This window comes from Ostrea edulis, chromosome 5, assembly GCF_947568905.1.
Source record: "Ostrea edulis chromosome 5, xbOstEdul1.1, whole genome shotgun sequence".
Lineage (NCBI taxonomy): Eukaryota > Metazoa > Mollusca > Bivalvia > Ostreida > Ostreidae > Ostrea > Ostrea edulis.
The window spans coordinates 63736433-63757260 of NC_079168.1; the positions used below are offsets into that span (position 1 = coordinate 63736433).

The window sequence follows — 20828 nt, forward strand, 5'->3', positions numbered from 1 at the left end:
CAGCATAAAAATCATGTTAATTAATTTGTGGTACTTGACCGGCAATGGTACTCTAGATTGCAATTTGTCCCAGCACAAATTACGTCTGGAGCCATATGAGCGACATATTCTCGAGAGGGACATTAAACAATACACTCATGGGATCATGCTTAGCGCACTCCTTTGTATATTGTGAACGAAATATTCACAGTAAAGTATCCATCCTGTAGTTTTAATTTAGCTTACTAATATTCTAGATGTAGTGCTTTCATTATGATTTTTATTTAACAACATAATCAAAGGTTAGACACCTTCTACGGCTGATTCAGATACCTGACTCTGGTAATGATTCTTCTCCGAATGCACTTTATTTTCTCTTTTCCCAGTCTTTACGCATACAACCCACGCTAATCTGTTTAGAAATAGTCTACGCATCCAGTCAGGTAATTTATTTCCTGTTGCACCACGGAAATGAATGTTTAGAACCAATACTGTCATTGCACACGAAAACGACACAAGAATCATGGAGGTGGTGAAATACATTCCTGGAAGATACATGAAAAACAATTAATTAGTTTTCTAACATTATTATGGGCATTCTACTTTCTCTGTGATTAGGAACTTGCAATTTGTAGCGAGGTATAATTACTCGTTCGAAGCTGAAGTTCCTCTAGCTGAGATAAAATCAGATAAAATGCTGAGGTTTTTCATGCCATTTATGTTGTAAACTGTTTAGGTAAATAACTGTTTAGGTACATGTGGTTTTTTCCAAAGGGTGTTTTCATTACTGTTTTCCAATAGGAATAATACGTAACATTACGCAAATTGGGAATTCACATTTATCTCCCATTGGAAGCGGGCATGTCCATTGAATAGAGCAAAGTGAAATTAGTCCCTTTTACCCAAAGATATTTTTGTTCAAAATAGTTGAGAAGAACTTTGGTTTTGGAGAAGAAGAAAATGCTAAAAGTTAACAATTTTGTTTGTTTACTTGTTTCACATCCCTTTGAGAAATTGAACAAAACCTACCCACATACGGAAAATTGACGGAGGAGGCCGGAAGTTGTTCGGTAACCATAAGTAGAAACACAGCTAAGGACAACAGTACTGTGACTTCTAAGGATACTTTCTCTCCGGACTCCGGAGGAAGAGCGAATCCGAGGGCTGCCACCGAACCAGTTAGAATACAGGGGAACAGGATGCTCATGATGTAGAACAACGGCTTTCTTTTGATTTCTAGGGAAAACGTAATGTCTGGGTATGGATCCGGACAGCATTGGTAATACAAGACATTCCGGATTGCTTTCATTGAGACAACATCCCATTCGTTGTGCAAGACGAGATTTGTTAAATCAGCTGTAAATCATAATTTGAAAATTTTAATAACACAGAGGAGGAAGTAGAATACTGGAAGGAAACTTATCATGCAAACAAATATTCATAGACGTATGCTAATGAATAAAATGGTTTCGTTACTTTTAAGAAAAAGATTTTCCTTGTATAGAATATTCTTTATACTTTTTTTTTTACATTGGAAATGACAATGAATAATTGCAGTTAGAAGTGTGAATAAGAATATCTGAAAGAGTGCAAGTGGTAAAAAGAATCTAACAACTGCATTCATCAATTAACACGAAATCATTTCCGGGTCACCTTGAACGCTCTAAACCAGTGGCTCACTGAATTTGACGGCTATCAAAATCTGTCACAGTTGCCAACACGTCAACTTTTTTTTTATTAATCTCATAATTCCCATAACGAATAAAAAATTAAGAGTAGAACAAAAACGGACACCTGGATATACCAGAAATGGGATCAGGTAGGAGGAGTAAGTATTCCCTGTTGAATGGGATCAGGTGCCTAGGAGGAGTAAGTATTCCCTGTTGAATGTCTAATACTAGTCAAGTCTGTTTTATGCACCTGTATTTAAATAAACATACGCATTGTATTGTTGGCAGATTTAATGACGTATAGGCCATTGTGTTGTATATCGAATACCGTGAAATTCGGCTATTAACGGGTTCAGAGCTATTCTCTTACCAGAGGGCGCGTTACGCAAGCTTCACTTACACGAGTAGCGCACGGATCTCTGGGAAGAGAATGGTTCAGACCACAGAACCCTGGGAAGAGAATGGTTCAGAGCGATAAAGGGCATCCTGAAACGATTCTGTATCTCTATGCTACAGGATATTTATATTGATTCATATCATACATGTACTATATAAGTTATCATTTTGAAAATATCATGAAAATAGGATCTAGAGCTATTGAGACACTCAAACACACTGGTAAATAAGTTTCATTGTTTATAAATACTATAGTGGTGAGGAATGATAGATATTTTTCGCTTCCATATTTGATAAGAACATTGTTCTACTTCTAAATATTTCTGTCTACTGATCTACATGTTTTGTACAATGTTAAACATTAAAAATGTAGGGAGTAATTTTTGGGAGGAAACCGGTGTACCCGGAGCAAACTAACTTGCCCAAGCGGGCGACCACCATACCCAATCTCTATCCAGAGTTATCGTTCCTTACACTCACAAGTATTTGTGAGTGTAAGGAACGATAACTCTAGGTAGAGATTGCTACCAGACCCTCTCACATACAACCATTGCCGATCACGGAGATCGAACTCGGATAACAGCTGTGAGAAGTAAGGGCGTTAACCACTTTGTTTCCCAGACAACCCTAACGTCTGATAATTTACTCAGGTTTTATATGCTCCAGACGTGTAGAAACATTTCAATAAGAGTCTCCTTGTAAACATTTACGGAAGAACAACCCTTCATGATTGACCATTATGTCAGGTCAGAGACACACATGTTATACATGTCTCTGGTAAAGTAAATTACAATATGCCACCCCTATCCTCAGACTTGCAGTCCAATTCTAGGAATTGAAATAAGTCTTTAATGAAGCAATCCATTCATTAAAAAAAGAAACATAATAAAGTAATGATACATTAGATATCACTCCCATTAATGGAGGTTCAATTATTCTGTAATGTCTAGGGTATTAATCAAAATTGGTTGGCACATTAATTTTGAGATCAAGGTCAACATTCATGGATACAAACAATGTCTGAAAATTTCCTATTGCGTTAAATATCAAGTTGTCAAAGATGAAGAGTTACATATAATATCATATAAAATGACACTCATTAAACTTCCTACGAAATACTCTGGTACCGCGTAAAACCCAGGCCATTTAACACAGATAGTAAACTTTCTTCGCCAAGCGTCGGACATTTGAAGTGAAAGTTACGGGTTTTTCGGGTATGGCCTTTAAATTGATGGTTTCGTGTCACGGAATGAAAGGTGAGGATAACGAACAGTGATAAATCTCCTATAAGCAATACAAAATAAGGAGTTGGGCAAAAACGGACCCCTGAATACACCAGAGGTGGGATTAGGTGCCTAGAAGGAGTAAGCATCCCCTGTCGACCGGTCACCTTTCATCAACATTGAACTAGCAAAGGAATATCATTGACAAAACCTTGGTGAACATAAATATTTCCTTATATCTACAAGGTTAGGGTTTTGTTTTTTCTGTGATAACCCTTTGAAGTTCCAATGTGTTAGTTTCCCCACAAACATACAACTGGATGAAAGATGAAGATAATGAACAGTGATCAATCTCATAGCTTTCTCAGTTCATGCAAAATGAGAGGTCAGTAGGCGGGAACTAAGGAAATTAGCATCGAATGTCGTGTGTATTTCACTTTATATAAGGCAGTATTTTTGATTTGTTATCGGTTAACAAATGTATCTGAAGAGAAAGCATTTAAAAAGACAGAATGCCATGTTTAACTGTTTTCTGAGTTAATTTTTACATATACGCATGGTCGATTGCCATTTATCAAGTTTTATGTCCCTTCGATATCCAGAGCCACAAATTTGAAATTATGTTAATTTTAAAGTATATGTAGTTCTATTTGATTTAACTGTGAGGATCGTACCATCGTCTTAACATGACAAGAAACATCGCCTTACAGTCTTACAGACCCGCGACTCTTCGTGAGCGAACAAATAGTACACATGTACCTACATCTGTCGAGTTCGTAAATCAAAACCACGACCCACAGCTCATGAAGCAAGTTTTGTTTTGTATTAATCTAATTAGAATTAGATGTTTGATCCGCTTACATACTCGCTACACGTAGCGAGTATGTGAACGGATCTTACAACTAATTTTAATTAGACTGGTACCGTAAGAGCCGCGGATGTGGTCAAAAATAGAATGTTCAAGTCACAAAACAGGAAACAGTTACACAAAACGAAAAACTGAATAAGTTAGAACTAAAATAGAAAGGTTGACTTCAACTAAGCAAGCCACATTTAGTGAAATTTTGGAGTGTTTAGCAAGTGAATAGAGCACTGAGTGATGTCTAAAGAACACAACCAATCATATCCGTATACCTACCGGTCAATTACAGCATTTTATAACAACAAACTTCTAATGATAGAAGCAGACATTTTACTTCAATATATACAAAAATAGTTTCTTGTGCACTCCAGAAATTCAAAATATTTATTATATGTTACTTGCTTATTGGCCTACCCTGATCTGTACTCGGGTAGAGGTCAAGTTCACTTCCGCTGTGGGACCACGATCCAAACTTGAGGGTGCAGATCTGGGTGTCCATGGGAAAATAGAGAACATTAACGAGACACACACTCTGTAGGACTGTGGGGAAGTTATAATAAACCAGACCGCTAGGGTAGATCGTGGCTCTGTAATCTGTCCTACCGGGCATCATCTCTTCCTCGGCCGAGCTGAAGAACCATGCAAAAATAATTATTATACTTTCAAGTAAAATACTCGAATCTGATCGGTAGAGAATCATGTGAAAAACATTGAGAATTGAAAGCACGCGTTCCAGGTTGATAGTATCTAGCAACGAGTAACGGTACTTGACAACGGGCTATCACATGATTCTAATCCATGCGCCGTAGATTATTAGACGATGCCGTTTGAGTGTTTGTTATAAACGTGAAATACCTCCATTGACATACAAAACATTGACAATGGTTTTCTCGGGGTGAACATTTTCAATGCAATATTTATATATTACAAAATTTGCAACTCCTTCGTCAAGCTAATATAAAAGAACAATTATCATGAAATTTACAATTTTGATAAAATATTACCTCCTCATTCTATATATCCATTTAGTTTCAATTTAGCACCAACAGCAAGAAGTATGTTTTTAATGTTTTACACAAATACTATATGCCCAGTCTGATCCTGCCCTGGAGTCACTACCGCTACATTAGGGAGCATGACAAATTACAATTTTGGTAGAAGCCTTCCTGCATTTAGTTTTTCTTACAGATATGCGATTGTATCTTAAACGCTTTCTTCTCCCAAAGATGCTTCATACTGAATTTGAAACGAATCGGAAGGGTAGTTAGCAAGAAGACAATTGTTAAGACATTCAATCACTGACCATTTTGGCCCCAACCTGGATTCAAAACCCTTATCCCTGAGATCATGAAATTGACAATTTTGGTGAAGGACTACAGTTTACCTGTTCTGTTTACATATCTATTTAGTGTCAATTTAGAATCAATAGTATTAAAAACGTATTTAAATGTTTTACACATAAACACTTTTTACATGTACCAAGTTTGGTCCCGCCCTCGAGTCTGAAACAAGCAAGGCATCCTGGTGAAAGAATTATATGTTTTTCACATCTGTTGAAGGCATAGGGAGTGTGACCGGTCAACAGGGGATGCTTACTTCTCCTTGGCATCTGATTCCACCTTTGGTGTGTCCAGGGGTCCGTGTTTGTGTTACTCTTTTGTAATTTATAGGAATTCTGAGATTGATCACTGTTCGTTATCTTCTTTTATCACCTGATAGCTTTTCGATTTTTCCTTGATTGTCATTTTACTTCACAACCCAATTTCGGTTAACAGAACACATGCATTTGTTTATATTCTTTATCGGAAACTATGGAAATAAAACAAACCGAATTGTTACTTTTATAACTGTTTATTCACTTACATCTATCGTCTGTATGGAGACCAGCTTTCACAAGTCGCACGACTTGTACCATTATTTTAATTGGTAAAATTGTATAGACTTCTAAGACTATTCAAGCTTTTTTTTTAAATGAATGTGGTCGTTTTTGTCAAACTTCTCCGTGACTTGATGTACATTTTTGTATAAAGAGCATATGTTAATTCATACTTGAAATCAATTCTAGATTTTGTATTTACTGATACATCATAATTCTTTCTATTTGCAATAGACTTGTTCACATTGTAGGCATGGCACCTTCTACAGAATGCAGGGATAAGAGATTACTTTTCTAAGTTCCGTTCAATCCTTTAAACTTTTCGTCAATAAAACATATTAAATTCACGTATGGTCATTATTTACTGGTCGTGGTCGCTCAGTTTTGCAACCGGGAGGTCGTGAGTTCGAGGTCCGCTCGTGCCATGGCGCGTCAAACCTCTGACGTTAAAATAGGTAGTGATTGCTCCTTCACCAAACGGTCGGCATGTAATCCGAGATTCCTCTGACTCTTACCCCCGCTTTTATATTTGACATGTGCGGGGGAGAGTCAGAGCGGACTCCATATTGAAAAGTGGGAATTCAGCGACAACAGCTGGTGTCGCTGCTTTACCTACCTCTTACAACTTTATTTCGCGGATCTATCTTCCAAGACGTGAGAATTCAGTTATCGGAAGATAAATCTATAAATAGATCATGATTAATACGATGCTATCGCCGTTTAAACGGCCCTAACATCGACAAATGGAGCATCACTTGAATTAGGTCGCCGCCTCGCCATTTGATTTCTTTGCGCATGACGTCAGCACACATAAACACAAAATTCCATCGTTTAAACGGCGATAGCATCGTATTAATCATGATGTATTTGTAGAATAATCTTCCGATAACTGAATCCTCGCGTCTTGGAAGATGGGTCCGCGAAATAAATTTGTAAGAGGTAGGTAAAGTAGCTAGCAGCGACACCAGCTTGTGTCGCTGAATTCCCACTTTTCAATATGGAGTCCGCTCTGACTCTCCCCCGCAGAAGTCACAAAATAAAAGCGGGGTTAAGAGTCAGAGGAATCTCGGATTAGGTCGGCATGTAGAGGTGAAAATCACGGATCTTTCGGATATGACCTTAAAAACGGAGATCTAATGTCGCGACAGGCGTTGTCACGCTAAAGTACCCTCACTGCTACGGCGAAGCATAGATTTAAGTTTGCCTTACTTCAACTAGTGACGTCTCAATATGAATGAAAAATTCTCGACGGGAATTTAGAAACAATCAAAAATTGGTCATTCGTATTGCAATCTGTATAAAGAGAAAAAATACGGTTTACGTTTTCTTCGATTCATTATACCCGCAATATTTTAAGAAAGTTGTTACCCTGGTCCGTCCGTCTGTCAGACTTTCTTCTTTCTCAATTTTAAGCAGTTACCAATTAATCTTTTGGAAGATGATTGGTGGTGTCCGATAGATGTGCAATAAAGTTTTGGAATTTTCATCTTTACCCTGGGAGCCAAATGTGTTAAAAAACTACGTTTTTCTACAAACAAGAGGTCCACAGGCCTTATCGGTCACCTGAATACTAGTGAACAAGTATCACTACTTCCATGGGCTTTGAAATCTAGAAAAAAGTTCCTGTTCTGAATATCTAAGCTCAATTCTAATGTTCAGCAACAGTATAAAACAAGATGTGTTCTTAAATCTTCACTGCCCTCAAAAGTGCATAAACTGATGAAAGGCTTTAAATAATAGGTGTATTAACATTAAAGCATCAAAATATATGACTAATTTGGACTCATCCTAAAGTCATAACCCTGGGTTGTAAAATTCACCAGTTTTTGTACATCCTTTTCTCCTATTCCTAAGTACATGTATGCATTTAGATTTTAAACAGTATCAGCAAACTTACACATAAATACGATATACTAAGTTTGGCCCCACCCTGGGGTCAAAAGCCTTACTCTGGGGAAAATCAAATTTACAATTTTGGTAAAAGACTATCTGCTCTATCCATTTAGTTTCAATTTAGTATAAAAAGCACTAAATAAAATGTCATAAAGTGTTTTACACATAAACACTATATAACAAGTTTGGCCTCGCCCTGGGGTCAGAACCCCTACCCCGGGGATCATGAAATTTACAATTTTCGTAGAGGCATTCCTGCTCTACATCACTATGCATTTAGTTTTTCTTACATGTATGTGGTTCTTGAAAAGAGGATTTTTGAAAAGTGGTCATTTTTGGGCAGTTTTTGCCCTGCCCCTAAGGCCCCAGGGGTGCAGGAATCCTGAAATTTACAATTTGTGTTCCCTTTGTTCCAACTATGTTTCATACCAAATTTGAAAAGAATTGGAATGATAGTTATCAAGAAGAAGTTAAAAATGTCTATTGTTCACACATCTAATAACTGACCATTTTGGTCCCACCCTGATACCAAAACCCCTACCCCTGGAATAATCAAATTTACAATTTTGGTAAAGGACTACCTGTTCTTTCTAAATATCTATTTACTTTCAATTTAGTATGAATAACATTAAAGAAGATGTAATTTAAGTGTTTTACACATAAACACTATATAACAAGTTTGGTCCCTCCCTGGGGTGAGAACCCCTACCCCGGGGATCATGAAATTTACAATTTTGGTAGAAGCCTTCCTGCTCTACATCACTATGCATTATTTTTTCTTACAGGTGTGTGGTTCTTGAAAAGATTTTTGAAGTGTTCAATTTTGCGCAGTTTTTGCCCCGCCCCTACGTCCGCAGGGGTGGTGGAGTCCTGAAATTTACAATTTATGTCCCCCTTGTCCCAATGATGCTTCATACCAAATTTGAAAAGAATTAGACTGGTAGTTATTAAGAAGTTAAAAATGTTCAATTGTTAACGCACGACGAACGAAAACCAATCGCTCATTGCACTGTGTCATGTGCAGCAGGAATATATTCGCTTTAAGGGTTGGAATCTCAACAATTTTAAAGATATTTGAACAATAAAAAAAAAAGATGGGGGTTGAAATGACCCCGGGGCACTTGCCCATCAGAATATTCAATTCATCTTGATATGGTATTACTGTCTTATAATGACGACATCTAGTTAGATTTGATAAAGAACTGTGAACGATAGTATTGTTTCAGCGCCCACCTTCTGGTCAATTTTTAAAGTCATCAATTCTTAAAATGATATTTTTATGCTATTATAGATATTAATATTCATAAAGTTTGACTTATTTGACAAAACAACGAGAGGTAACTCTATAAGTTGGGTTAAAAATCTTGCATTTCACAATAGAAATCAATGGAAAACGGAAAATATTTTAAAAACATATTTCCTTCCAGTGAAACACAAATCCCTTTTAACAAGTATTATAAATTGTCATTCAAGGAATTTACACCAAATCTTTTGTTGTTTCACGGGGAAGGGGGGGGGGGCAATATACGGCAAAAAATTTCACTCTTTGATCAATTGCAAATAAGGTTAAACTATGAAAAATGAAGATTAACAATTAACAATTTTTTACTCAATAATTTAAAGTAATTTGACAATTTTTAATGGATATTTATTGATAATAATAAGCATTTTAAAATATGTGATGTTTTAAAGCCTGATTTCAAGGAACAGGTTTTTCTACCCCTTAATCAAAGGGAGTTGAAATTAAGAGCAATTAAGTATTAAACAATGATATTAAAAGTAAAAAATCAATTGCTAATGAATTTTACTTTGTATTAAAAAAATCTCATTAGCAAAATTGCAAAGCTGATTAGAATATACATATTGGTTGTAAGTCTAAAATCCTTTTATAAAATGAACCCCTGGTCTCATATTTTTACTTGACATGTGTACATTAAAATAATAAATGCTTAAAGTACAAAAAACGTTATTAGTTTTGCAGTAATGATTTTCAAAACTCCATAAATTATTTGTAATTTTCAAAAACAGAGAAAAATCCGAAAACAATGAAACAAACCTCCACGAATCCCGCGAGACTTCGGATCAATTAGTGGGATGCGTGCGGTGGGTGATTATTAACAGCATACCTTTTGTATAATGTTGTTACATTAAACATGCTAAATTAAAAAAAAAGTTCATGGACTTTAACCGTCACTTCAACGTCACACACAACAGAACAAAAATCAGAGGCCTTGTGTGTAGATGATGCTTGTGGGTAGATGAGGCTGTGTGTAGATTATTGTGTGTAGATGAGCCTTGAGTGTAGATGATGATTGTGTGTAGATGAGGCTTGTGTGTAGATGAGGCTTGTGTGTAGATGATGATTGTGTGTAGATGAGGCTTGTGTGTAGATGAGGCTTGTGTGTAGATGATGATTGTGTGTAGATGAGCCTTGTGTGTAGATGAGTCTTGTGTGTAGATGATGTTTGTGTGTATCATTAAAACTCTAAGCATCCAGACGTCCTTCTGCTTAAAAAGAACGCTGTATCCTTCTGTCTTGTCATAAGCAACCTTTGCAACAAGTGCAAACCGCTAGCAGCTTACAATTACTAAGTTGTTTTACAAACACATTTGATTTTAAATCATGTGTGTTTTATTTGTAAATAATAGGAAGTGCATAACTTAGCATTCACATTTTTTTTAGTAACTCAAGTTTTATTTTTATAGTAACCTTAGCTTTAATGTTTACGCATTGTCGGGCTATAAGTTTTCAACAACATTTGTGCAAAGTATTAGTTTACTGTTAGATGTTTGGCAATAAAGAGTGTCATGGATTTTCAGTTTATGAGCTAGAGATCCCCATTCTAAGACCGGAATCACTAATCCAGGCGTTATGTATTTCACAATTTTAATAGAAACCCCCATCCTTATTATCACTACATATCCAATTCTTGTATTTCATATTCAGGAAGATTCTAACTTTACAGTATATTTACAATATGATCCATTTAGTCCCACCCGAAAGCTTGAACTTTCCCATGCTCAATATGATTAACTACCTTATTTGTTTTATGCTCTCCGGTTTTATAAGAATATAAAATACTATTCGAAGAAACCGGTTTTCTCATGTCCCGCAGCTTTGTTATTTTTCTTGGCAATTAACAATAGAATACAGAGAAACGTCTCCAAACCGGTCCCTCAGAAAACCGGTTCTCCCTGAATATCGGCTGATTTTCAAAGTCCCGGCAGAAATCTTAACATTTCCTTACAAAGAAAGTCTTACAAAACCGGCCACCCCTGAAAACCGGACATCGGCCACTTTTTGAAGTACATTTGTTAACAAACATGTGTAATTTACCCTTATAATACCGGCCGGTTTAGACAAGTTTCACTGTACATATTGTTGGTTGAAAATTGTCATTTATTAATGACGATTGAAGAAGTTGACAACTTATTTACAACCCCTATAATAGGGAGATCCCCGAGTATCAAAACTACAACTCAGACAACCTAAACAAGAATGACATTGGGATCTCCCTAATTCTTATATTCAGGGGACACGAATTTCATAATTTTGACAGTGGCGTCAAGGTCATTTTGAACACACTGAAGTAGGATTTTGCTGTATTTACGAGTGATTTTCTTATTATTTGATAAAAAAAAAAAAAATAGAAATCGGTCATTACTACATGAAATGCACCAGTAAATAAATGTTTATGAAGGATTTCAATTTTTGGGTAATGTTTTTCCACTGAATTTTCAAGTGAAGATTTGTGAATAATTCAAAAATAAATGTGGTTCCATAGGGTCGTTTTGTGGTAAATATCTATTTTAAATATTACAACACTTACAAATACATGTACATGTAGTTTTACAAAATACCTGTAACTATTTTCAAGGTTATCATATGACCTTCTTGCTCAGTGTTATTATATTCCAAGGAGAATACTTATACAGGTGCCCCAACAAATCAAGTCGGAGTTGCAGTGTGTTAAAATTCGACTTTAAAATTTCATCTTATCTCTCCACTATCAATTCAGTTCTGATCCTTGTAAACTGCCAAACCGCCAGAGGCAATTTATTTTGATATATGTAAATGAAGAGATCCCAGGGAGATACATAATTACACTAGAGATGTCCCATATACGCTGTATTCGTTTGATAGCTCACTCTTCCATTAAAAATTGAAATTGTATAAGCCATAATCATTACTGAAGATTACGTTGTTGATACTCCTTCATAGAGTATTTATGATGACCTTGTATGCTATCTTAATGAACATAGTATAATATCGGTATCGATGATCACCATGTCATTATATTTCCATAAATCTACAGTGATGATCATGCCCGACTAAATGTAAAGTGAAAATGAATCAACGTAACTATATGCTACACATGTGCATACAGATTAAAATATTCCACATTTCGTCGAGTTAAAAAAAAAGACATTTGAAATGGGATTTCTTTTTTAAAAAGCGATCTAGGTTTTTTTATGAGAAATTTAAGGTTACAGATCACAGAAAGGCATGGAATTAATTAAAACTTCTTTGTATCCGATCGCGAGATTCAGAGGGATAGAGTAATTTATCATTTCGTTCGTTCGTTCAGCCTAGCGTACAATAAAACAAAGTCACATCTTACCTAAGTTATAGTCGAAAGCTCAGGGTCATTCCGAAATGTCTTGTAGACAAAATATATGATACCTTTTTTCATCCACAGGGGTGGGGTTGTTTTTTTTAGGGGTGGGGGTCGAGGGGTAAATAAAGTAAAAGAGTACCTGTCGTATAGCGTTATATCGGGGGTCCACACAGTATCGTAAGGGACCACTAAATGACTGTTATTGAACTGTGAACTGTTCCAACTCAGGCGGCAATCTGACCATTTCTGTGAATAAGATACAATCCATTTATTAGTGCATATTACACTTGGTCTTTTCTATTCAATCAAAATAACAAGCAAATGATTATATATTTGCCGACTAGCCCATGGAGCACACAGGGAAGCCGAAAATTTATTGTGTGAAATACAACGTATTTACAATGACATTGTATACATGCACGAATAATATTACAAAATGGTGAGAATAATCGACGACGTGACCGGCCAGGAAAACCAGAAATAGAAAAAACCTAGAAAAATTAATTCTGGAAACCTGTGTCTCATACCATGTCAAAATCGCACAAAAGCGCTTCCCTCTTAACATTATGCAGGGACTTTGCATTATATGACACTGTTTATACATAACATATTACCCCCCCCCCCCATTTTAATTTTTGCATGTACAATTTTGTGTCTTCTCCAGAAGACGAGCTAGAACTGATATTCGAGCTATTCGAGCACTACTCAAACCAGTAGTCACCATGTGACTCGTTAAACTAAATTTCATTGGACAATTTATTTCCGAGCCTATAATCTTGACAATTATTTCCCCCTATTCTCCGTACCGCAGAAAATATTAATAAGAAAGTGAATTGATTAGAGCATATTATACTTGTGATGAAATAAACAGTGTCTAGATAATTCATGCCACAACTGTATAGCAGTCGCAATAACGTAGTGCTTAGGGGATTTTTAGCAACAGTAAGGGTTCGGGTTCCATTCGTGACATTGTGTCAAACCTAAGCCGTGTAGTTAATGACTGCTCCTTCATCCAGTGCCGAGCATTTGAAGCAGGTCACGGGTCTTTCGGATTTGACCTTAAAGGTCACGTGTCACTGTAATTTCTAACCCAGGCGAAATAAGCCTCACTGCTACGTCACGCGTATTGTGTCACTCCACCTACAGCTAGTGACGTCTACAGGATCGAAACAATTATATAGAAGGTATGATAACATTACCAGTCTTAGCCAAATGTTGATCTTCAAAATTTGGTCTTTTTCGTTCTGAAAACAACAAATTCAAAAATGTATAAACACGCACAATTTTGAAGGTTTATTCTCTGGAACTAGTTAACAATATTACTTGCACATCAAGCACACACACTGTCTATTAGAGCTATTGTCAAGTAACTTGCAATAACAAAATTATTGTACATCCTACATGAAATTGGCATCAGATTTACTTTCGTCTTTTAAAAAAGAATGACTTACCTGTATACAACCCCATACTTAATAAGAATATACTGCCTGCTTCCGAAGCCTAATATACAATCATCAGTTAATTGACAGGACCCGAAGAAAGCAATTTAAACGAGGCAGAAAGAATGAAAAGTTGGGTGATGGAACAATTATAAGATTTTATGTGATTAAAAAAGTCCAAAAGGGGGCTATTCGTACGGACCTGCCTTTAAGAAATATAAACATAACGGTCATATTTAGTAAACCAATACTACACTTTTTTTTAAAGACGTGGGTAGACAAGAATGGATTAGAAATATGTACAAGTGACGTACCACATTCATCATCTGTCTGAGAGCGGTACCCATGTAGACTGTTACTTTCTCGTCAGGGGTACACATAGGTAAAAGGCGAGGATTGTAGTTTGTGAACAGATGAGTGTAGAGAGGACTGGTAACGGTGTCTGCCCAAGACGTCACTACAACAAATTGAATCTGTTACTGGAAATAATTCAACATAAAATATCTCAGGATTTCATTTCTTACTGAAAATAATTCCATTTAAAATATCTTAAAATTTCATTTGTTGCTAAAAATAATTTGATGAAAGGTGAAGATAACGAACAGTGATCAATCTCATAACTCCTATAAGCAATACAAAATAGATAGTTGGGCAAACACGGACCCCTGGATATACTAGAGGTGGGATCAGGTGCCTAGGAGGAGTAAGCATCCCCTTTAATATAAAACATCTCATAATTTCATTTCCCCCCCTAAAATAATTCAATATAAAACATCCCTGAATTTAATTTCTTACTGAAAATAATTCAATATAAATATCTCATAATTTAATTTGTTATCAGCTAGAATATGGAGGTAGCATGAAAACAATAAGTATATATATTATTCCACAACGCAGTACTAGAAGTATATTAATCTAGATATACATCTTGACCCTATATCAGTAGACTTGTACTTTTAAGAAGGCGAGGACAAGTTGTGTAGATACGCAGATCCCGTTGTCCACTTCCGGTTATGTTTAAATATTAGAACATAACTTATCTCATCATCATAATCAAACGGAACTGTCAATTTCAATCTTTCATAAACTGTGTTAGAAATATTGCAATCTCAGTAGATAAGAACAGCTTGTATGCAAATATACCCAGGCGATCAGACAAACACGCTGCGTCAGTAACACTTAGGGGTTCTCAACATTAACATAGCTTTGATTATTATCCATGGACATCGACAATGCCCGACAAACTCGGGTGAAGTCCATCAAATTAACCTACTGGTCGAACTATAAAATGAATCGCTTTGACAAGGTATCTACAAATAAACACAAAAGCTCTAAACGAATGGACTTTAATTTGCCACCAAACTTAACCTGCATTCATTTGCTATGTGCTGGACAATCTATAGAGTCAACAGAACGTAAACACCTGAAGAACTTTTGTCGGTGTTTGTAATATGGATTCAGCTTTATATAAACTGTGTGCATCAAAGATGATAGGGGTATACTTTTTCTCAGAAGAGCTTGGATTACAAGGAAGAACGTGTTTTAATTAAAGCCGACGACGGCAGAAGTGTAGTCTCCGGTATCGAACAAGTTACGGCGTAAAACTCTTCAAAATGTCAAGAATTTATTGACATTCTCATAGACTTTTTATGCCAGATTTAATCTTGATGACAGGTTCTGTGGTTTAAATAGAAAATAAAGTTAGTTAAGGCACACATGACTTGATTCTTTAGCTAGATCAAGAAAAAGTGTACTACGTAAAAGTATGTCACATTATTAAAGAACCAATTTTTTTGTTCGAAATATTGAAGGATGAACATGATTAGCAGTTAAGATATCCGCATATTTAAAGCCCCCAAATCCTGTTTGTATACACTTGTTATGTCAATGTATCGAACCTTTGTAAATTTGTTGTTAGAAAACAACTTTCGCAATTCACACTCAGAGACTATTTGTAACGTGCAATTACGCCCTCTCGATCGAGTATTAGCATGAACATGTAAGAACCGTTCTGAGGACGACTTAATCTTAGTGTACCTGTAAAGACGTAGGTCTTCCAGTCGGTTACTACCAGGGAAAGAATAGTCAAAGATTTTGACCTATCAAATATCAGACACGAAACAAATATTTAATTCTGATATCAAAACTGACTATGTGTATGTTTTCATCTTTGGCAAACAAAACGTATGCCGTCGATGTGAAACGTACTCTTTTATTTAGTTTCCCCGAAGGCAAAAATGTAAACCTACTGTATGCTGAAGTATAATAACCGCCTGATTTCAAGGAAATAAAAATGAAAAAAAAAAGCCTTATTTTAGTATCCTGTATGTAAATCGATATTTTTTTCTGGACCTTTTCTGAAGTGTATATACTAGTAGACCTGAATATCTAAATCATAAAAGGTGATGTAGAAATAACTCGTCAGGGCGCCTGTGAAGGTCGTCATTATTACTACGAGACATTGATGACGAATACATTGAATTTCTCCACCCATCTGGGACTGACAACCACAAGTTGTCCTAAATGATTCATTATGAAGTATGGATACTAGAGCTACACAATGCAATGGATTCTTCACGTCTGTATCGGAGAGTTCCCGCGAGTTTAAAAATGAAATATTTATGTTTAATATTTAATCCGCCATACACAATTACATTTCTCTCTGTTTTGTTACTGATACTGTTGTAGAAATAATACACATATTTTTTTTAAAACGATGAGTTTTGACATGCAATCAGAAAATTAGGTCGTCGTGTCTTAAAATCATGATATATTATTCATATTATCACTCTTACATTTGAAAATAGTATATCTACTATTGTTCGAAAGTCAACTGTAGACTGAAATTTTTGTACAGACAAGCAAGATTTTTGGATCAAAAAAGCAAATTTTCCCTATGTACAGCACTTTAGATTATTCGAGAAGTTCATGGTATTCTGGATTTTCCAAATCACTGAAACGTAAATTAAAAGTCAATATCAGATTCAAATTACACTTATCTTCAAGGTTAATTCCAGTGTGTTTAATACTTTAAATATGTTGAATGTTGACAGAAGAGTGAAACAAATGAGACTGAACCATGTTTTCAATAGTGTACATAACAAAGTCCTTGTTCATCTAAAGACAAATTTTACAAGTATTTGTAATCAGAAACACCTAATGGAGGATTTGAAATGTTGTGATGAGAGTTCTTTTGTATACATGTACCTTTGATTTCTAGCCATTTTAACAATCGTGATACATTGTTTTTATTAAAATACTTTGTCAGTTTACTTTTCAAACTTCAGGTTTTTTTTTTATACCTGCCATATCTGTATAAGGTGCCTTGATTATACGCATTTGCCAAAATCTTGGCTACATCCTATTATTTACATTATTATATTTTTGCTGTTATTTCTTGTTATAATAATGACCCCATTGAAAATAAGCACTAGTACATTCAAAGGTTACCCTTAGATACAAATCAATGCAACGATACCGTGATAACCAACGATACTGTGATAACCAACGATACTGTGATAACCAACGATACCGTGATAACCAACGATACCGTGATAACCAACGATACTGTGATAACCATACCGTGATAACCAACGATACCGTGATAACCAACGATACTGTGATAACCAACGATACCGTGATAACCAACGATACCGTGATAACCAACGATACTGTGATAACCAACGATACTGTGATAACCATACCGTGATAACCAACGATACCGTGATAACCAACGATACTGTGATAACCATACTGTGATAACCAACGATATTGTGATACCAACGATACCGTGATAACCAACGATACCGTGATAACCAACGATACTGTGATAACCAACGATATTGTGATAACCAACGATACTGTGATAACCAACGATATTGTGATAACCAACGATATCGTGATAACCAACGATACTGTGATAACCAACGATACTGTGATAACCAACGATACTGTGATAACCAACGATACCGTGATAACCAACGATGCCGTGATAACCAACGATACCGTGATAACCAACGATACCGTGATAACCAACGATACTGTGATAACCATACCGTGATAACCAACGATACTGTGATAACCAACGATACTGTGATAACCATACCGTGATAACCAACGATACTGTGATAACCAACGATACTGTGATAACCATACCGTGATAACCAACGATACTGTGATAACCAACGATACCGTGATAACCAACGATACTGTGATAACCAACGATACTGTGATAACCAACGATACCGTGATAACCAACGATACCGTGATAACCAACGATACTGTGATAACCAATAAATGTCTATTTAGTTCATATTTCTAGTCTTATATGAATTGTACAATATTTTCAGATCATACATGCCATTGCTCTTGTCAGTTAATATGCTATTTACATCACCCCGTCTCATACATTGATTTATAATCTGAATAAATATATTTCTCTACATGTATAAGTGTACATGTACATCTTTTTGATAAACACCACGCCTATCAATTGATACCTCTCAGCTGGAGAAGTCGTGGTTGGATCGTACTCAGAATGCATAGAACCCCTTCGTAGATCATCTGTGTACAAATATTTATTTGTAAGAATCATTGGTTTTCAACAACCACATTTATTTTGAATAAACACATTGATTTTAACCCGAATCTATTCTTTCAAGAATGTAAATATAGGACTTTCATATTCGCTACTTCGCAATCAACGGTACAATACAAAAATGTACGTCATATTTGAATTTAGTGATCATTCTGCTCTCAAGAATTTACATTTTAAAGGAAAGTTCAATCCGATGAAAAATCTTACTGAAAAGGTCAAGATTTTCTATGACTGATTTTTACAACAAGAACCAACCTCAAAACAAAAGAATTCAAAGTTTAAAAAACATTACCATCCCTTTAAAAAACCCAACCTAAATTTGAATTTAGGAATCTTGCTCATCTTCAACTTCCTTGCAAACATTACTTTTTTAACGTGGGTTAAAATTTCGTGCCCTCAGCAGAGGGACTGAACACAGTGTAGTGAAAATTTGTTTTTGATGTCGTAAAATACAGAAAAACAGGTTTTCTTTATCAATCAGATAAACCAATCAATGATAGGAACCATAAGATAAAAAAGATGAGTAAATAACTCAAGATGACAAAGTTTTAAGAGGCCGTCCACGGAGATATCAGGCAGTAGCTATAATACTGCTGGCACATGCAATTCCCCAAAATTTTATTCATACCCAATAAAAGTTAAGGTCATACGCCAATTTTATCGTATGTAAAGTGAATTTCACAAAAAACATTGTTAGATGCCAAAACTTGGCCTATTTCATAAATTCGAGGACACTATATAATCTATAGAAAATGATCATTTTGTAAAGTTAAATAATACCCAATACAATAAAATTGGTCCAGAAAGTATAAACAATATTTGAAGGAAATTCCTTAATAATTAAGATGAAACAATAAAATTGCTGGGAAACAATGCTGTTGTTGAGCATTTACTGACAGAAGTAGCCAAAAAGCCAGTAATTTGAGTTACCTCCCTTGGCGTAAAAAATGTTAAATGATCCGAAACTTGTATAAATTGTAATTTTCGAAGAAAACAGTATTTATTTAGAACATTTTTCACTTATCTCGATTTTTTTTATCAAGTGTAAACGTGTAATTAATTTTTTTTTTTAATTTGATGGTGAAAAATAAATATTCAGCCCGGACCTTATCAAAGTTTCGTGGGTAAACAGATACGGCTGACAAGTGATAGAAACGTGAAGTTTTTCTAGGAGTGGTCCTTATTTTAGGGACTTGTCAACCCTTAATAATTGTTCAAAAGACATAAGTGGATATTCAAGATATTTTAAAGTTGGAACTGCGTGTAATATTCAACCGAGATTGACCCCCTGCTGTACAGATCGGGGTACTTCGAATTCGACGTAAAAGTTTAACTGTTTAAACTATCGTGCACGGTGCAGATGCTTACTAGTATGCCGAGGTCATTGCGTTTTTTGGGGATTTACTGGAGGCAACCACCACCAAATGTAGTTATCTACTACACAAAGGAAAGTGTAAAGCAGACAGAGCAGTAAACTTCAATGTTTCAAGGGAAATATTTGTTCCCGTTGGAAGTGGTAAGTATAAATGTCGAATTTTCTCTTGTTATTTTTCTTTGAAAACTGTCTTTGATTGCTAGACAATTTTGATGCAAGTTCTCATGATGTGTCAATGCAAACAATTCATTTGATGAAATGATTCTTTTTAAAATAATAATGATTAAAATGATAAATCCCCACAGTAAAAAAAACATTAAATCAATCTGGAGGGGGTGGGGGGGGGGGGGTTAATGTAGGAATTTTTAAAATCTGTACTACAACACAATGTTTATCCACAAATCATTGAATTAAGAAACAATAGAATCACACAAAAACAAGATGAAAGTGGTGAAAAGTTCAATAAGTGTTTATAAAAATGTTTATTGTCCTGCAAGCTATGTACATATCAGCATGCATGCATAAAAAATAATATATATTAAAATTATATCAGATTATTTTTGACTGATTTTTTTTACTAGCTACTTTTCACATGTGTTTGTTTTTTGGATTCCTAGATTTAATAACTATTAAAGGATGAATGAATCAGTGTGAGAGGGTAGTATATGTACATGTATGTATGTGACAAAAACCGAATAATAAATATTAAAAAAATAATGATATATATTTATCCATGTAATTATGCAACTATAAGAACCATTATGGGGGTGGGGTGTGTGTTAAAGGTTGATGTATATCATTAATTTCTTTAAATTTAAGCTGAATGGATTATAAAATTAAGATGGTTTAACATGACACAAAATCTGGTAATTTATTTGCATGCACACAGGTACTAAAGT

General features: G+C 35.3%; 1 protein-coding gene across 3 annotated transcripts in view; it reads right to left on the bottom strand.

Annotated features, from left to right (window-relative positions):
- The window catches only part of LOC125651751 (neuronal acetylcholine receptor subunit alpha-7-like), a 39257-nt gene that overhangs the window by 2856 nt on the left and 15573 nt on the right, over positions 1–20828 (bottom strand). Inside the window, exons 1-7 of one of the 3 annotated variants that reach the window (XM_056165102.1) lie at positions 15326–15470; positions 14272–14414; positions 13718–13762; positions 12658–12764; positions 4545–4759; positions 1009–1335; positions 313–524 (exon numbers count right to left, since the gene is read on the bottom strand). In XM_056165102.1, coding sequence (XP_056021077.1) covers positions 313–524; positions 1009–1335; positions 4545–4759; positions 12658–12764; positions 13718–13762; positions 14272–14414; positions 15326–15335 — 1059 coding nt within the window. In that variant the 5' untranslated portion in view covers positions 15336–15470. Of the gene's footprint in view, positions 1–312; positions 525–1008; positions 1336–4544; positions 4760–12657; positions 12765–13717; positions 13763–14271; positions 14415–15325; positions 15471–20828 lie in introns of those variants that run through there. The other 2 variants (XM_048880501.2, XM_056165101.1) reach the window with 2 other exon arrangements.